Consider the following 19,318-nt stretch of genomic DNA (forward strand, 5'->3'; position numbering starts at 1 on the left):
GTGAGGGTGACTGCACAGAGATCCCCCAGCCCGCTTCCTCTGGACGGGACACACTCTTCCAAAAAGGTTCAACTTTCTGGTCAAAGCATGTCGGTATCTTAGCAACACACTTGTGACCACCCGGCTTTGCCGGCAGAATGAGTTCTCGGGTCAGGGCACCCCCGCAGCAGGGGCTCCGGCTCGGACAACGGGCCGCACCACCCATCAGCTGCAGCGCGGGAGAACTCACTCGTTTCTAAGCGCATTGACTCGGGAAGAAGATGTCTTCATGGAGAAGGACCAGAGCTGGCCTCAGGTCAAAAGCATTTCGTCTAATTAGGGGATAAACAGGCTGCACAAAGTGATGGTGATCGATCCTGAAGAAGTAATTGATGTAACATTTCCTGTTTTCTCCTAAACATTTTATTGCAACAAGCACGGCTCATTAACGCACGTGCAGAAGCCAGGGGACGTGAGATGCCACATCGGATGGGAAACAAGTCCCCTCTGCGGCGGTCAGAGACCCCTGGTGGGAATCGGTTCTGCAGCCCAGATGTCTCCGAGCCACCGGTCCTTGGGCTGCCGTCCCTGCAGCTTCCAAGGGGAGAGGACGCCCACGGCCTGCGTCGGAGCCGCCACCCGGCCCCAAGGCTCGTCCAGAGGCAGACGTGCTGGTGGCCTTACTGTTAGGGTCACGGGACGTCCCCACACAGCCCCTGAGCTCCCACGGCAGCAAAACTCTCCTCTCTGCACGGCGCGAACTGCACCCCGGCCTTAGAGGAAGGCAGTGGAACCCCGACCCCGTGTCCGTAGCAGAGGGTGGACGTATGGTGGGCCGTGGGCAGAGGCGGGCAGACCCTGCCGTGAGCAGTGTCCACGGCCCCCTCCGCGCACCTGCCGGAGTGCAACCCAGCTCTCTCGTCCCTGCGTCAGACTCCGGCTCTGCGGTCGGCTCTGCGGTCGGCTCCCAGGTGGGCTCCCAGGTGGGCTCCTCGGTCAGCTCTGACGTCGGCTCCCACGTTCTCCCAGACTCTTCTCACCTTGAGACTCAATCTAATAAAAGTCCACCTGCCATCACACCGGGGTACACCCAAAGGAGCCACCCCAGTTTCATGTTTGTTCTGAACAAATTTGAAATGTGACCCAGCCAAACAGACTGCGTCACCACTTTGTGAGGCTTTTTCATATAAACGCCCTTTGATCACTGTCACTGTTAACACACCGTCCATTGGGGTTCACTGGGACTTCTGTACCTACCTTCTGCCGTTTTCTTGTCTCGTGCTGTGTCAGACTTTGGCATCTGTGTGACTCGGCCTCATAGAATAAGTCGCGAGTGTCCTCTCCTGTTCCATCTGTTGAACGACTTCTAAAAGTATTGGTATTAATTCTCTGAATGTGTAGTAGAATTCACCAGTGAAGCCATCTGGTCCTGAGCTTTTCTTTGTTGGTTTTTAACTTTTTAAAACTAAAATATAGTTGAGAGATTTCTTTTTTTTGCTAATTCAATTTCTGTCTTTTGTCATACACTGTTTTATATTGTTATATTCAAGGCATTCGATTTCCTCATTTAGTTTGGGGAGGTTATATGTTTCTGGGGATTTATCCATTTCTTCTATATTATTCGATTTGTTGGCACATAATTGTTCATAAGAGTCCCTTATGATCATTTTCATTTCTGAGGCACATGTTGTAATGTCTCCTCTTTCATATCTAATTTTGAGTTTTCTCTCTTTCTTTCTCAGTTAACCTAGCTGAAGATTTGTCCATTTTGTTTCTCTTTTTCGCAAAACCAGAGCAAATTTCAAAATTTTGTGGATTTTTTTTCCGTTGTTTCCTATTCTCAATTTATTTCAGCTCTACTCTTTATTATCTTCTTCCTTTTGCTACCTTTGGGCTTAACTTGTTCTTCTTTTTCTAGATGAGGTGTACAGGTAGGTTCTCTATTTGAGATCTTTCTTCTTTTTCACTGTTGGTGTTTATTGCTCTGACTTCCCTCTTAGCTCAGGTTTGGCTGCCTCCCATAAGTTTTAGTGCTGTGCTTTCGTTTTCATTTGTTTCAAGACATTTTTTTTTAGCGTCCTTTCTATTTCCTCTTTGAACCAATAGTTATTCAAGAGTGTGCTCTTTGGTTTCCATTTATTTGTGGATTTTCCCCCTTAAAAAAAAAATCTAGTTTCATTCCATTGTGGTTGGAAAAGAGGCTTGGGAGGATTTCTATATTCTTAAATTTGTTAAGACTTGATGGGTGACCTAACATGTGATTTATGCTGGAGAATGTTCGCTGGGTGCTTTAGTAGGACGTGTACTCTTCTGCTTGGGGATGGAGAGTTCTGTACCTGCCTGTTAGATCCGCTCAGCCTATATTGTTGTTCAATCCACCTGTTTATTGACTTTTTATCTTAATGTTCTATCTATTATTGAAAATAATAGTCTCATTATTTCACAATACTTTATGAAAATGTAATATTATCATTACTATTATTAATGACATTATGTATAATCTCCTACTCTTCTTGTGTTGATGTCGATCGCCCCCTTCAGGCCTGTCAATATTTGTTTTCTATATTTAGGCGCTCTGATATTGGGTGTATAGATGTTTATAATTGTTAAATCCTTCTGTTGAACTGACTCCTTTGTCATTGTATAATGACCGTCTTTGTTTTTTGTTACGGTTTTTAGTAGTTTACTATTTTGTCTGGTAGGAGTATAGCCGCCTCTCCTTTCTTCTGGTGGCCATTTGAATGGACTGTCTTTTCCATCCCGTCTCTCTCAGCCTACGTGTGTCCTCACATATAAAGGGGACCTCTTGTAGGCAGCATATCACCGCACCGTGTGCTTGTTTCAGCCACTCCAAGCCTTTTGTTCGGGGAGTTTAATCCATTTTACATTCAGAGTCGTTATGGGCAGGAGAGGACCTACTATTGCCATTTTGTTACTTGTTTTCTATCTGGTTTATGATTTTTTTTGTTCCTTTGCTCCTCTCTTGTCCTCCTTTGTTACTTGGTTGTGGCTTTTTTTTTTTTTTTTTTTTTGCAATGATGTGCATTGATTCTTTTCTCTTTATCTTTTATTCATCTATTGCAGTTTTTTTGTGGCTGCCTTAAGGCACACATAAAATATCTTGTAATTTTAGTTATTTTAGGTTGGTAAAGATTGCATTTCAGTCACACACAAAGTCACTCACCACACTACTGTTGTGTAATCTGTCTTTGGTGTGTCTACTCCGTCCGCCTTCAGGAGTGAGATTTAGGCCTTCATATGTTTTCATGTGGCTATTTGGAGTGTTTTTGGTTTAATTTTAATAACTTTCTTCAGCATTTCTTGTAAGGCAGGTCTAGAGGTGATAAACTCCCTCAGTTTTTGTTTGTCTGGGAAAGTCTCTATCTCTTCTTCATTTTTAAAGGGTAGTTTGCCAGGGATAGTACTTGGTTGGCTTTCTTTTTCTTTCAGTACTTTGAATATATCACCCACTGTCTTCTGGTCTCTGAGGTTTCTGCTGAGAAATTTACTGGCAGTCTTGTGGGTGTTCCCTTGTATGTGATGTCACTTTTGTCTTGCTGCTTTTGAAATTCTCTTTGTCTTTGATTTCTACAACATAATTACAATGTGTCTCCAAGTAGACCTCTTTATGTTTAATCTATTTGGAATCCGGTGGCTTCTTGAATCTGTATGTCTATTTCCTTCCCTAGATGTTGGGGGGGAGGTTGTCATTATTTCTTTAAATATTCTTTCTGCCTCTTTTTTCTTCTTTGCTGCTGTTGAACTCTCAAGAACATATTATGTTCCTTTGGAAGCATCCTATAAATCTCATAGGCTTTTTTCACTACTTTTCATTCTTCTTTTGTTTTTTCTCCTCTGGATAATTTCAAATGCCTTGTCTTTGAGTTCATAGTTACTTTCTTTTCCTTGATCGAGTCTGCTATTGAAGCTGCCTGTTGCATTTTTTTTTCATTACAGTCATTGTATTCTTCAAATACAATGTATTTGTATGCTCCAAAATGTCCATCTGGTTCCATTTTATGATATCTATCTCTTTGTTAAACTCATCATTTTGTTCATGTATTGTTTTCCCAATTTTATCATGTTGTCTATCTTGGTTCTCTTGCAGCTCAGTGAGCTTCCTTAATATCATTATTTTGAATTCTTTGTCAGGAAATTCATGGATCTCCATTCCTTTGAGGCTGGTTACCAGAAAAGTTTTGTGTGTTACTAGAAAGGCTACAAGTAGCCTTGCTTTGCTGTCTATACATTTGAAGGAACAGTCACTTCTTCCAGAGTGTAAGCGCTCACCTCCATGGGAAAGGTCTTCAACTGGCCAATGACTGCAAGGATGCCAGCCGGGTGGCATGCTTAGTGGTGCCAGATTTGGCACTGGTTCCAGGGAGTGTGACAGCAGGGAGTCCAGGTCACAGGTGTGCACATGATAGCGGTGAGACCAGGGCATGGGGGCAATGCCTTTCTCGTTCATGGAAGTCTACCTGAAAGAAGAAGCATTTTCTGGGCCATCTCTGTCCTGTTTGTTACACATAGTAAAAAGGGCTGGGATGTGTGTATCTCTCTGGTCTCAAGTATCTCTATGAGCTTGAGGAAATGCACAATCGTGGCCAAGTCCTGGTGTTAGTGCCTCAGATGCACTATTTGAAATTATTTAGCAATTTTCATCTACTTCATTACTCCTTCTCCCCAGAACCTATTTTCAGGGTAAAGAAAGAACACTGGGGGAGGAGGGAATGAATCATCAGACGAAGGCATTTTGAGTTTGTCCTTAATAGCATTCATAAGTGAGTGTGACACTGATGTCAATGGTGATATTGCAAAACAAGTGTTAGCATACTTTATTATTTAGCCAATAACTAAAACACTCTTCTTGAATTTAACAAAAGCTGGGAAAGTAAATATTACTTCCTTTATGGAACAACTACTTTTTCCATTGTGAATCTTTTTCTCTTGATGCACTGAAATGGCTCTCGTTGTTCATGTCTTTTTAAATCCTGATGAACTCAAACAACCATGAATCAATCCCAAACAGAGGACCTCATCTGTTAGCACCCTCATATTAGCACACTAATGACATTTTAAAGATTCTAATTAAACCCAGATGCAAAATATCTTCCTGAGTACATCGGAAATCACGAGAATAAGGAAAAGAGAAATACCATATTTTTCCAATGCAGTTTCAGTTTATTTTCTATATTTTTTTGTATTCCAATTTTAAGTTGATTGCTATAGTAGTAACCACTATTAACATGTATAAACAGATCTGTGGTTATCTAACAATTTAGGTAATTGTGAATAGCTGCAAATTTACTTAATCAATAAGTAGGTATAAAACTACCTGCACACATAACCCTCAGCCCTCAATTATCAAGATAATGAACTTGTGGTCTCTCGTTGTAGGCTTTTCTAAAATCCTCAGCTAGTAAAAATGCCTTAGAAGGTACACTGTGGCTAAAAGCCCAAATGTTGGAGCCAGAATTCAAACATGTGGATGTGATTCTAATCCAACACTGACTGGCTGAGTCAGCTCCTGTGTCTCAGCCCTGGCTGCCCTTCCATAAAGCATTCATCCCACTGCGCCTGGTTCCTGGGAACTGCCCAGGGTGGGCAGTGGTGTTGGCACCACTCTCCTCTCACCTGCCAGAAGAGGGGGCCTTCAACTGCCACCCAGCCGCTGAGTCCCCCGGGCCTCCAGCCACTCTCCACTGAAGGTGCTCAGGAGCCAGATGGCAAATTCACGAAATAAACAGCAGAAAACGGGTAGTGTAATCTATTTATCAGACACGGGAGAGAGAAGGTCAGCTCCTGATGTTACTTAACCTTTGTTATCAACATAGCATGAGCCATTCACATAACTATGTCCCTCTTTTTACTTTATGCAGATCATTTATTTAAAAAAAATAAGAACTATATTCCTCATTTTTCCTAGACTGTTTATTTTTATTGTAACCTTGTAGAATTTTAAAATGCCACAATACCTGACCTAAAGTGCCTTCGTGTCTATGAAATTTTATTTACAGACATGACCATCCCCAGCCCTGTCTACTCCTATCTATCCCATCATACATAGGAGGGTCTTCCTATCCACTGGCAGAGAATCCTCTTGTTCAGCAAAATCCCATCCCCTTGGGGAGGCAGCAGCAGAGGGAACCTCACTGCTGGGAGGTTCCACTGCCCCTGGATTTGTTTGTTTGGTCTCGACACAGGAAGAGGGAGGCATACAGGTCATGGTCTTCCTTGAGGAGCCAAATTTGGCGGGGGTCACTGTGTGGCACCAAGTGGGGTGAGGCCTGCAGAAGCCAACGGGGGAGATGGGGGGGAGGCACAGAGCTGGCAAGAGGGAACGGGCAGCCGCGTGGGGGCCCAAGACGACCACATGGTAAGATGGGCCGATGTCTTCGTGGCACATGCCCCTGCTCTTGCAGGGAGAGGTGGCCCGTTCCCAACCCCAGGAGAGGTGGAGGGCCTGGCCCATGCCAGCCCAGCTGTCTCTCCCGACTGCTGACCCGCAGGCCGGCTCCAGGTGTCACACGATCCTGGCAGGTGAGGGGCCATAGCGGCCGGAGCGAATGCAGCATGGGAAGTGGGGGTTACAACCATGGAGCAGGCGGGGTCAACGCATGGAAATCACAGAGAGGAAACATCGGTGGTGAAGGCAGTCCTGGCTAAACTGACCAACAGGACCCTCGCTGAGGACGGGCCAGGTGGTCAGGCATCACCTGGGGGAGCTGGGGACGAGGACCTGGGTCGGGTATGGAGAGCGGGGGCTTCTGGTCTTGAGATTGAGTGATGCGGGGAGGAACACGGAGGCCCAGACGGCAGGCTTGGTTGAGCACAGCTCAGGGGAGGCTCACGGAGCTCGGCCAATGAGACGACACATCGCTGTTGGTTCGTTGCACTTTCCAATCCCTGAGCAGCCTGCAGACAACGCCAGAGCGGGCCGTGTGGCCTGACATTCTGACTCGGTGGTCCTCGAGGGATCTGCGGGCCTGTACGCAGCCCCAGGTGGCTTCCTGTCCCCTGTGAAGTCCTCCTTCTCCAATTACCAGGGGTCATTTGCTCCCTACTAAACTCCTACAGTGAAGACACTCATAAAACCCAAATATGTGTGGGGCACTTGGGGGCTCAGGGGTCGAGCCTCTGCCTTCAGCTCAGGGCGTGACCCCGGGATCCCGGGATCGAGTCCCTTGTTGGGCTCCCTGCAGGGATGGAGCCTGCTTCTCCCTCTGCCTGTGTCTCTGCCTCTCTCTGTGTCTCTCATAAACGAATAAATAAAATCTTTAAAAAAAAAACCTTAGTGTAAGACGCAGAATTCCACATTCCCTGCCTCCCGCCTCCGTGGCTGGGTCTGCATTCGTCAGGCTCAGGTGCTCAGTTTGGTCTGAGAACGCAAGCCACGCAGCCGGGCCTTCACGGGCTCTGCACCCCACCAGCTCCCCGGAGGCAGATGGGCCCTGGGGTCCGACTGCAGGAGCACACCCGGGAGCCCCGTGCTCCGGGCAGGGAGGCGGCCTTGTCTCGGCCTGAGCTTGTCACTCTGAAAAGCAGGGTGACACGGCAACCGCCCCCAGGACAGTAACGTCCAGCAAGGGAAACGGTGTGCCGGGCGCTTAGCAGTTGCACATGGCGCGTCCTTGAGAAACGGCGGCTTCCGTCCATCACCAGGGTTCTGTTTCCTGCGTCATATGCTGGGCCTCTTCACACCGAGGACCTTGTCTTCCTCGTCTCTGTACCTCATCAGGGTCTTGCTCAATGAGTTCTGGTTTATTCTTTCCCCCAGGGGACGGGTGTAGCAGTGAGTGTGGAAGTGCTGCGCATGCCATGTGCACCGTGGCTCCTCCGGGGTGAGCACTCCCCAGTGACAGCTCCAGTTCCGTTCCCGCCCACCTTTGGGGGCGCCTCGGGAGCCAGGTGCGCTGGCCAAGCCCCCGAGGCAAACACACACCTTGATTGGGGCACACGGTGCACGGTGCTGACGCTGCAGTTGCCAAGGGGAGTGAGGAGGGGTCGTCCCCCGGCATCTGGGCCGTCGGGGTGACGCTCGTGCCAACAGTCACACAGTAATGTGGCCCGAGGGTGAAGTCAGACAGAAGGGGCCAAAGTCAGGGGACCGTGAGCAGACCGGTAGCCCACAGCGCGGGGCCACGCGGCTCCGGACAACATGGGACGTTCAAACGCGCTGTTGCCAAGGACACTGTCTCCCGAGTGGAAGAGTGGTCACAACTTTAAAGCTGAGGAAAGATCAAGTAAAGAGCTCAGCTCGGCCCAGAACTGACTGACGTTTTCGCTGGACGGGGTGACACGCGTGTACGCTCTCCCCAGGCCGGGCTCTGGGTCCGTGTGGGGGCGACAGGGGGCCAAGCGCACCCTCCGGGGGCCCGCGCTACAGCAGGGCCAGGCTCGGGGGATCAGGGCGCCGGGAATGCAGCCGGCAGGACGGGCCGCAGCGCCGTCGGGGTTGACTCGGGATTCCACGAGTTTCCGCCTCCGTGCGTCCTCGACTGTGCCCAGCGGGTCCCTCACACGGCTGGTTGCCAACAAAACGTTCATTTCATGCAAGGAAGTGACAAGTGTTCCTCTGTGGTTTCTAAGAAACTCTGTCTTGCACGTGTCTGGGCAAGAGCCGCATCACCCACGGGTAGCCCTCGAGACGCGGCCTCAGGTATCGCCTCCCCGCTCGGTCCCACCTGGGATAACCCTGGGCCGTCGGCGCAACTCCATGTTCAGAGAAGAGGACACCAAGGCCTACGTCACGTTTAGAGTCAGGCCACGGTCCAGCAGCAACCCCAGGGTCTGAGTCTGGGCCAGGACGACTCCAGCATCCACCCTGAGCCCCGGCCAAGGGCCCCGTGGTCCATGCGTGGTCTCTACTGGCCTGCCCCGTCTGCGTTCTTCACCTCGGCCTAATGAGCCACGCCACCACACAGCGGCTTCGCAAGCCAGGCTTTCGTTGGGCTCCCGCACCTGCCGTGCGGGCAGGGCTCGGCGGGGATGGTGCTCCTCTGCTTCTGGGCCTGAGGTCCCCTCCCTGGGGGTGCCCGGGGGACACAGGGTGGTGCTGGCTGTGGCCTGGGGGCCCCTCTCGGGATTCCTCCTGGCTGGGTTCCAGGAGGGAGCACCCCGGGGACCGGGCGCAGGTCATGTGTCCGCTGGGACAGTGTCCAGGGGAGGACACAGAGGAGGCACGCAGGGGTTAGCGGCCAGACGAGCCCGCAGAACGGACGACACCGGCACGGCCATGCTTGGAAGATGCAAGCTGCCAGACGGCAGGACGTCCTGGCCTTGGGGCCCACGCCACGTCCTGCTGCCGCCCCCGGGCGAGGACCCCAGCCACAGGATGGGCTTGAGGAGCCACGTGCGGCCAGCCTGGCACTGGGACTGGAGGCTGCGTGCGCAGAGTCCTCCCAGGGCGCTGGTCAGGCCCGGCGGCTCCCGGGCCCCAGCACGGCCCCTCACCTGGCTCGTCCCTGCGGCCCATGGACAACGGAAGCGCTGATCCACGGCAGCGCCTCCCGGCCTTGGTTTCCTCCTCCGGCCGTGGCCCCTGGCCGCCCGAGCACCACTGCTTCTTGGGACACGGCAGGCGTCCCCCAGGGGAAAGCGCATCACCCAGGTCCCCGCCGGAGAATCGGAACCAGGCTGTGGGGTCGCCCGGACATCGCGCCACACACACAGGGACGCCACGCCTCCGAGGGGCGACCAGCCCACCTCTGGGACTCCAGGCTCAGGCCTCTTCTGCCCCGGGGGCCCAGTCGGGACGTCCTCATCTGCCATGACTTCCTTCAGGTCTGTTAGGGCCCCTGCATGATTCGAGGTAGAGAAGAACTGAAGAGTCCGCTCATCTGAGTTACGGAGTGGGGCCCGGAAATTAATGAGGCTTGATGGCCATCGTCGGCAAACCGGAATCATGACGGGACCTCGAGGCACGCCTTCCACAGACACGCGAAGGGCCACGGGCACGGAGCCGCTCGCGGGGTATCTCTGGGCCGCTGGGAGCCGCCCTTGCACTGCCCGGTTCTGGAGGGGGGCCTGGCCAGCCACGACCCCTGGGGGCGGCCACCTGCCCAGCGTGCCCCAAACTTATCATGCGGGGGCCGCCCCGCGGGCGCGAAGGGACCGGGGGAGGGGGGGGGCGGTGCCCTGAGCTCCCAGATCCGGGCTGGCCCCACCCATATGCAAATCTAACCTTTCCGGTATCTCAGCATCATAAACCTAAAGACGGGATTTCAACGAGAAAATATTTACCGGAGGCTTTTTCTCTTTCATAATCTATCGATTTTAATATCCTTCCCACTTTGGCTAAATGTCAATTTTACCCTGAGGACTGCTGTTGCAAACTTGAACACATTTTATTTATTTATGGCATTCAAAATATTAGCGTTGGAAACAAGTGCAGTGTGAGTCTTCCGGTGTTCCCGCTCAGAGTTTATTTTTCCTGTTGGGATAACGCTGGTGATTCGCCACGGTACCTGGGGCCAACGGGCGGCGCGGCAACCTCCGGCCGAAGCTGAAGCGCGTGTTCCACGGTGACGCGAGGTCACCACCACGGGGCCGCCTTCCCCACTAACCCTTTGGGGCTGGAAGCACCCGACGGTCGCTCTCACTCAGCCAGAGGCCACATCCTCTCTCCCGACCATTTCCACTGCACTCGTCCAGCCTGTGGCCATCGTGCATGAACGGCCCCCGTGCTGCCCACGGCAGATCCGGGCGCGTCGGAGCCCCGGGCAGCTGCCAAGCCGAGCCCCGTGTCCCGGGAGGCTGGGCCCGCCCCGAAGGACGTGCCCCCCCGCCACTGAGAGGGCCCCCGCGGGCGCCTTCTTGGTCACCAGGAGCAGTACAGCCGACGCCGCTGTTTCCTGGTCAGTGAAGGGCTGATGCTGCGAGCGACATCCGTCCGTTTCTCCCGAGTCTTGGGGTGAGGGTCTTGAGAGCCTCTCTGTGCAGGGCTTCCTCCTGCCAAGCCGGCCTCCACGCGGGACGGGGCGCAGCCTCGCGGCCCCACCCAGACCGCAGGGACCTCTACAAGGCCACCACCGCTACCCTCACCACCAGGACCCCCGCCCCCAGCTCGGGACAGGGGTGCAAGGACTGTGTGGGGCTCCGCGGACCCCACCCCCCATAGCTCCTCCCCTCATGGTCACAGCCCTGAGCACCCTCAGCCTGGCAGCTGCTCCTGCCTCCACCTCTCTCCTGCAGATCCCCGCTCCCCCCTGGCCAGCCCCACAGAGGACGCGCATCATGGGCCATCTACACTGCACCCGACCCACATGGAGAACCACACCCCCACCCCCGCCAGACCCACAGAGGATGCCCATTGTGGGCCATCTACACGATCATGAATTCACATGATCGTTAACAAAACCAGCAGACAGAGCGCTGATGGCCCCTTAGGCGCGGGCGGCGTGCTGACGGCTGACTCCCATCCCGCTGTCCCCATTCACAGTGTGTAAGGAGCGACCTCAGGGCAGCCCCAGCTGCCGTCACCACGACCATCACGTCAGGGGCCCTCCTGGCCCCTTGTCCACGGGGCCACACTTGGTGACACACGGAAGACAAAGAAAAGCTGCCCTCGGAGGACAAGCCGGGCAAGGACCCGGCTTGAGGAGCCCTGGGCCCTCAGGAGGACTGGGAACCCCGTGGAGGGTGGACGGGGCGGCCACCGCCTGTGACGCTCGCGTGACTCAAGCGGGAGGCGGCGGCGTGGACGAGGCACCAGCCCGGGGACACGAGGCTGCGGCTGGGAGTCACAGGGAGGGCCTGTGTGTTCGCGGTCGGGGAAACGTTAATTAACTTCACTGATTTAGGACGCGACACTACACTGTGGCCTGACCCACGAGGGACGAAAATGCTCTTCAAGTGGCGTGTAGCAGTCCATGTGCTGTGTGTCCCGTGGCCCTGGGAGGACCCCTGCAGCCCCGGGCAGACCCCGGGATCTGCATTTATAGAAAGAATCCGTGACACGAGCTGCTTCTAGGCACCTTAGCAGCTTCTGCCATAAACCAAGTGCCAGGCGGGTTTGCAGTAACCAGAAGTGACTGCGTGTTCAGTCCCAAGTGATTAAAACATAAAAAATGCCTGGCGTTAAGTTAGGCAGCGTGGATGCACCTCCCGGCGCGGATCCCACGCTTGCGCCCGGCATGGAGCCCCCACAATCAACCACGTCATCCACGTGCACCTGCCCCACAAACCCCGCCGGCAGCTGCAGGCTTGGGTGCCGCCCGCTAACCACCAAGCCCCCGAGGTAGCGGCGGGCGGGCAAGGGCGGCTGGCCGGGCAGGCTCCTCTGGCCCCCACGGCCACACACGTCCACTCCTCGGGGCTCCGATCCGCGCGAGGACCGGCCGGTGGTGCCCTCCGATTCTCTTCCTTCCAGCCCCACAGCCAAGTCAGCAAGGGTCACAGCTCCAGGCACGTCCACACGGCCCCAATGGTTGCCACGCGGGTTCCACGTCCCAGGTGGGCCTGAACAGCGCACCAGACCCTTGTCCTCGCTTCAGTGGGCCGAGCCGCCACCCCAGGGAGCAGAGCACAAGACCGCTCCACCCTTCCTGTCAGATGTGAATGGGAAAGGGCTGGGCAGAGGCGTCGAGGAGGTCGCGGCGGCCCCGGCGGGGGGCAGGGGCAGGGGGTCCAGGCCGGCGCGGGTCAGGGAGCCAGCGCACCCCACTAGCCCTCCCTGCCCCGGAGCCACCTGTCCGCCCCCCACCCACAGCAGAACACCCGCAACCCGGGCAAGCGGCCGGCACCTGATGACCGGTCTCACAGGCCCCCGGACCCTACACGTTCCTCCAGGGACGCCCGGAACCACTGCACGTCCGACAGATGTTCTTAAGCGGCAACGGAACTGCACACAGTGGCCAACCCACGCGGTCAGGCCTGCAGCCCCCAGAGCCCCCCCAGAGGCCCCCAGAGACCCCAGAGCCCCCCCAGAGGCCCCAGAGCCCCCAAGAGCCACCCAGAGCCCCCAGAGTCCCCTCAGAGGCCCCAGAGCCCCCCAGAGGCCCCAGAGCCCCCAAGAGCCCCCCAGAGCCCCCAGAGCCCCCCAGAGGCCCCAGAAGCCCGAAGAGCCTATGAGAGCCCCCAGAATCCCCCAGAGCCCCCCAGAGCCTCCCAGAGCCCCCAACCCCCCCGGCGCCCCCCAGAGCCCCAACAGGTGCCCGGGCTACAGGTGGCTCCCCTGGATGGACGCCGCCTGCTGGGTCCGCTGTGGGGCATGGTGCTCTGCGCACTCCTTGCTCTTCTGTGACGTGTCAGGACTTACTTGCCTTTTTATGACAAATTCCCCGCGTTCCTGCCACCGGGGTCAGCAGAGCCATTGCTGAAACCCCACATCCTCAGAGCCCGTGACGGCTCAGGGCTGGCGGTGGGTGGGCAGCAGGGCTCCCGGCCCCTCCACGGCGGCTCCAGCCCAGGGGTCTGCAGCCGGGGGACATGGGACAAGAGACAAGGGGCCCCTCACCCTCCAACAGCCAGACCCACGCGTGACACCACTGCCAGGAAGGTCACTGAGACCACAGCGTGTGTCACAGGTCTGTGGGCGGGACGTTTGTCCCCCCAGGTCCCTGTGTTGTAACCGCACCGCACGGTGGCTGCGTTTGGAGAAGGGCCTGCATGCAACGCTTGGGGTCAGGCGAGGCCGTGGGGGGGCACGTCCTTCGGGAGGATCTCGGGGGGCAGCCCGCCATCCACCTGCGCCCGTGCTGACACCAGCCTGCGGAGCTGGCAGGAACCGGGGCCACAGCGAGGGAGGCGGCCTCGCCCACCCCGGCCCCCCGGCCCGGCCCCTGCACACAGCCTGCAGCGCGGGCAGCAGCTTCTCCGTGGGGTCGAGCAGGACACGCGGGCGCCACACACGGGGCAGTGGGTCTGCACCTCTGCGGAACGGACACTGGAGCTGCTTTTCTGAGCACTTTATGTTATCACCAGTGGCTGGGACGCCGCCCTCTGGGGCCTGTCCCCACAGAGCAGAGATGCCTCCGCCTTGGACACCCGGCGGCGTCAAGGAGGGGACACTCACAGCCACACGGGCCTGCTCAGCGCAGCACGTGGCCCAGGGTCCGAGCCGCACCTGCAGGCGGAAGCCAGCGGCTGCTTGGCGGGCGAAGGCTGGGCGGGAGACGACCCCAGCACACGACACATCCGGCAAGGCACTAACATCCAAGACTCGTTGAAGACGCGTACAAATCAGCACCAAAGATAAAAGACAGAAAACAAACGATCCAGTTAGCATGGGCAGAGCACCTGGATACACGTTTTTTTCCAAAGACAAGACCCAGACGGCGCACGAGCAGGTGACAGATGCTCGACACCACAGGCCGTCAGTGACACACACGTCACAACCACGGTGCGGTCCCGCCTCGCCCGTCGGGAGAGCTCGGGTGTCGCGAGGCCGCGGAGACACGGGAGGCCCCGGGCGCTGCGGCGGGAACGCTGGGGGCCCGGGAGGTCGGAGTGGAGCCGCCCCCACCCGCAAACACTCGTGTTCTCCAAAGGAGAGGAGAACGCGGACTCCGGGGCGGCCCCGATGTTACAGCCGCCAAGTCCACGACGCCCACGGAGGAGGGCAGCCCAGCGCCCGCCCACGAGCCCCTCGGCCGCCGGCTAGGGCTCAGCAAGAAGACAGACGCCTGGCCGCTGGCGGTGGCGCCGAGGGAGCTAGAGGGTGCGACGCGGAGCAGAGACGTCGGAGGACACACGCACCGTGACCCCCTCACACACGGAGAGAGACCGAGACACGGGCTCCGGCTCCAGCGCACCCAGCAGGTCCCCGGGGTGGGGACGGGGGTGGGGATGGGGGCCAAGAGGCGCTTGTCCCCACCGTCAGTGATGCACAGAATCGGTCCTGCTGCTCCTGACGGTCACACCCGGGGGCGCCGTCCGTGGTCCTACCGCTACTTAACCAGTTGTCGGAGGAGCTGACAGGGTCCTCCCTGTGCCCTGCCCGTGACCTCTGTGCCCCCCCGTGTCCTCTCTGTGACCTCCCCATGTGTCCCCCTGTGCCCTCCCCATGTCCTCCCGGTGTCCCTCCCGTGTCCTGCACCTGCGTCTGTGAAGAGCTGAGCTGAGGGTGGCCCAGAATCCAGGGCCGGGCATCCTTGCACCAGGCAGGGACAGACAGACGCGCTGGAGGAGGCAGGGACGGACACACCCGCAGCCTCGGGGGAGAGCGGCCTGCGGCACCTTGCCCTCAGCTGCTGACCCCAGGCCGGGAGGGGACAGAGTCCATGGCTCTGAGCCACCCCGCCTGCGGTCCCTGGTTCCGGTCACAGCAGCTCCCACGCCATGTGCCTGGGACACATGCCCGGTCCCCCCGGACCTCGGCGCCCAGGTCACAAAGGTCAGGACGGCTCCAGGCCCGGGGCTGGCTCCACAGCTCCCAGTGGAGGGGCAGCGCCTCACCCACGGCAGCGACCCTCTGCGGCAAAGCCAGGGTCTGCACCCCCTGCGGGGCCTGGAGATCCCAGCTGTAGGGCGCCGGCCCACGGAGCGCATGCCCCGCTGCTGTCCCGGGCGGGCTTCTGGTGCGGGAGGCAGGCCTGCTGCCATGTGAACGTGTTGACTGCCTGCAAGCGGGATTTTTATAAAACCGTCTCCTTTCTTGCTCTTTGGCGCCTGTGTTGAGACGTGTTCTTACCTGTAGCACCGTGTCCGACACCCGGTGGCAGGTGGAGCTGCACACCACCCCAAGACAGGCCACGTCCCCCCGCCCGAGATAACCACCCAGAGGTGGCTGGTCTACGGCCACCAGGGAAATGATAGAATAATCACGAGGAGAGAAGGGGCACCTTCCTGAGCACTCACGTGCAGGGGGCGGCAAGCCACGCGTGTAACACACTCGGTGCTCACGAAGGCACTGTCGGGCGGGAATGAGGAGGATCACCTTATAAATCAGGAAAATGGGCCCACACGACTCACAGCAGAGCCCTCTGTGTCCACTGCCCACGGGCACCGCCACCGCCTGCCTCCCACAGCAGAGAAGTGACACGTCCGCCTGGGAGGCCGCGTGGGAGGGAGGGGGAGATGAAAACCACAGCCGTGGGCCTCGTTGTAGATGAGCTGCTCTAAGAGGGACATGGGCCACACGAGGAAAACCCAACAAGTGGGATTCCGACAACTTGAGGGTGTGTGTGTGTGTGTGTGTGTGCACCTCCTGAATGTATGTGTGCACGTGTGTGGGGGGGTGTACCGTGATGTGGGCACACGTGTGCACCCGTGTGTATGCAGCTTATGAGTGTGTGGGGACCTGCACACGTGCATTGTCTCTGGCTGCACTGTGTGCACGTAGACGTGTACCTCTGAGCACATGTGTGCTTGCACGTCTCTGCGAGCGCACGTGTGCCTGCGTGTGCGTGTCTCTGAGCGCACATGTGTGTGCCTGTGCACGTGTGCAGAAACCCGACGGGGGAGACCGCGGGGTGGGCACGGGGAGCAGCTCAGCCAGGAGGCACCCGAGGCGGTGGGTGTCTACGCGCTGGACCCCGCCCAGCCCCCGGGCGTCTGTGGGTCGAGCGCCCCCCCAACGGAGCCCAGGCGGGCCCCCCAACAGACGGGACAGTGGCCATGCTCAGGCGCGGGGCCAGGCGGGGCCCCTCAGAACCAGAGCCTGCCACCACTTCTGGCCCCGGGGTGTTGGCCCAGCGCAGGCGGGGGCGCCCGGGACGCGGCATGGAGGGCGGGAGGCCCGGACGCCGCCACTCAGCCGTCAAACAGGCCTGGTGCTTGTGTCTTTCAGGAATTCGCAGACTCCGTGTCCCAGCTGGTCACGCAGAAGTTCCGCGAGCTGACCGTGGGCCTGGCGTCTGCGCATGCCCGCCACAAGGCCCTGGCAGGAATCGTCATGACCACAGGTAACGCCTCCCATTCCCCCGGTGGTATCCCACCTGCTGCAACGCACACCTCGTGTTTGCCTGACCTTGGGGACCAGGCGCCTGTCTTCCCCATGAGGACGTGAGAGGACACGCGGCACCAGGACCCACTGGGGGCTGTGGCCCCTGGTCACGGCTGCGCCCAAGTGCCCACCGCCCACCCAGAGGCCGCGTGTGGGCCCTGCAAGGGCCTTTCCTGTTAGGCCCCACCTCGGGGTTGGAGCACCGCGGCTGTGGGTGCCGCTACGGCTGGAGCCCGAGGCCGGCCACCAACGGGGCGCCCCGGGCGGGTGGCTGACGAGGCTTTCCCGCCGCAGCCTCTCTGCGGCAGGTCCCCTGCCCTAAGGACACCGGCTGCGGCGGTGCAAAGAGACGGGGTGCCCTCCTTCCTGCCGGACGGTTCGCGGCCGTGGGACCCTGCGCCCCACGAGCAGCAGGACAGGAGGGCAAGGTGGTGGCCTCGGACCGCCGGGGCGGGAGACACGATGGCTCGTGTTCCGCAGTTGTGGTGAGAACATCTATGAGTGGTAAATAACTGGCTGATGCTTCGAATCCTACTGCCTCGGCTTGCAGGGTTGGTGACGGCCGACCCCAAACGAGGCTGCAGAAATAACTGCCTCTGGGTTGACTTCCACGCGGAACACCACCTACAGGAGGACCCGTACTCATGTGGACAGGCAGTGGGAAGGCAGATAGTGTGCCCACCGTCCCCGTCCTTCCACCCCAAGGGCTCCTCGGGTCCCACCGCACGCAGGACGTGAGACCCCGGGGCCTTGGCACAAGGGCGTGCACCACTCGACCTTTCCATTGCCGGCCTCTGAGCAAAATAGAGATAGAAGTGCCTCTGCTGCCCTAACGTGCTGAGTGGAATAAGGCGCGTGAAGTGCTGGGACAGGGACCAGTGACTTTAGGAGGACAATGCGCCGAGGCAAAGCCACTCAGTTCCCCCAGGGACAGCACTGTGTGCGCCCGCCAAGGCCAGCGGCCCCCACGGGAGCCCAGACACCGCCTCCTGGTCGGAAGCCAAATATTCCAAACTGAGCGCCGGGGTCCACCTCCGTCAAGACCCTCCCCTGGACGGGGCGTTCCTCCCTCCGGCAGCCACTGGTCACACGCATCTGCACGCGGGCACCGTTCTGCACACCCAGCGGGGTGACGAGGAAACACGCAGCCCCACCCAGGAAGTAGCCTGGGGGCGACGAGGGGAGGCACAGGCCGGGAACTGCTGCCCAGGGTTGAACCCCAGCTCTTCCCGTAACTGGTGACCTCAGGTCTGTCGGCCTGTTGGCAACTCAGGGGGCGGGAGGGGAGGGGATGGGAGAGGAGAGAAAGAGGAAGGAAGGAGGGAGGAGCTGCAGGAGGCCCCGAGCCCCCCCGCAGTCGACCCCATTCCCAACCCCCACACGTAGGTCTCAGGTCGCTGTGACCTGCCGGGTAGATTTCCCAGCCTGGAGATGACCGTCCAGTACCCTCTGAGTTTTCTGGAAAATTCAATGCTGGGAAGTCCCGGGGCCGCTCTCGGATCCCCTTGGAGCACAGCAACATTTTGCAGGGACTCGGGGACGGCACTGCGTGGCCAGTGAGCACACGGCCGACCGCGGCCGAGGCTGAGTGGGTCCGCCCCCCGCCAGCAACGCGAGCGCTGAAGGACGAGCTGCCGAACGTCGCCTTCCCAGTGTAAGAGGAGGTTCAGCGGCGGCACCGACTCCCAAGAGGTGGGCAGATGGGTGCAAAACCCCCGGGAGAAATAGCTCTAAAACCCACTGCGTGAAGCTGGTGTGACACGTGACCTCACCTGGAGTCCAGGTGCTGAGCACATGCGCTGCGGGCAAAGGAGCGGGTTCCGGTCCCCGGTCGCATCACCGTGGCCGCGACAAAGCTGGCAAGCGCGGCATCGGGTCGAAGGCTGTCGGCCGCAGGGCGGGCATGCATGGCCCCCGCAGACCCAGCTGCCTTCTGTGGCCCCGTTCCCGCCCCCGAGGGCTGCTGGTGTGCGCTGCCTACGTCTGACACGTGGCGATTTCTCATCCTTGTACGTGTGACGGTTTCAGTGATGCACGGTCCTGGCTTCCGCCATCAGGCCGAGGGGCGCCCCTGCAGGCCGCGCTGCCACGGAGCCCCCGGCTCCCCTGTCCCATCGGAGCCGCACCCGCAGCCCCCGCCCCCAGGCCACACCAAAGCCCTCCACGGTCGGTCGGGTGGACCCGAACGTGGCACCCACCACAGCCGCACGTGGTCAGGATGCGGCAGGGCCCCCAGGCACGGGGTCGCGGGGTCACGGGCTGTGAGTGCCCCGGCTGGTACATCCCCCTGCGCCAGCGCCTGCCCGAAGCCACCTGCACACAGGCTGACCCCAGACCGTGGACAGCTTCTGGGCCAGCGCGCGCGTTTTCCCGATGCTCAATTTTCTTTTCTTTCGCTGAAAAGAAGGACACACCTTTGGCACATGGGCTGGGTGATGTGCCCCACGCCCTCCC

The 19,318-nt window shown here is 58.3% G+C and overlaps 2 protein-coding genes across 3 annotated transcripts in view; one reads left to right on the top strand and one right to left on the bottom strand.

The window, feature by feature from the left end:
- Nucleotides 1–19,318, top strand: part of ADARB2 (adenosine deaminase RNA specific B2 (inactive)) — an 88,809-nt gene that overhangs the window by 36,705 nt on the left and 32,786 nt on the right. Inside the window, exon 3 of the mRNA XM_072749647.1 lies at nt 16,709–16,823. Coding sequence (XP_072605748.1) covers nt 16,709–16,823 — 115 coding nt within the window. The remainder of the gene's footprint in view (nt 1–16,708; nt 16,824–19,318) is intronic.
- The window catches only part of WDR37 (WD repeat domain 37), a 143,314-nt gene that overhangs the window by 12,422 nt on the left and 111,574 nt on the right, over nt 1–19,318 (bottom strand). The gene's annotated exons all lie outside the window — the stretch shown is intronic.

The sequence above is a fragment of the Vulpes vulpes genome, chromosome 2, assembly GCF_048418805.1.
Source record: "Vulpes vulpes isolate BD-2025 chromosome 2, VulVul3, whole genome shotgun sequence".
In the NCBI taxonomy this organism is placed as follows: Eukaryota; Metazoa; Chordata; class Mammalia; order Carnivora; family Canidae; genus Vulpes; species Vulpes vulpes.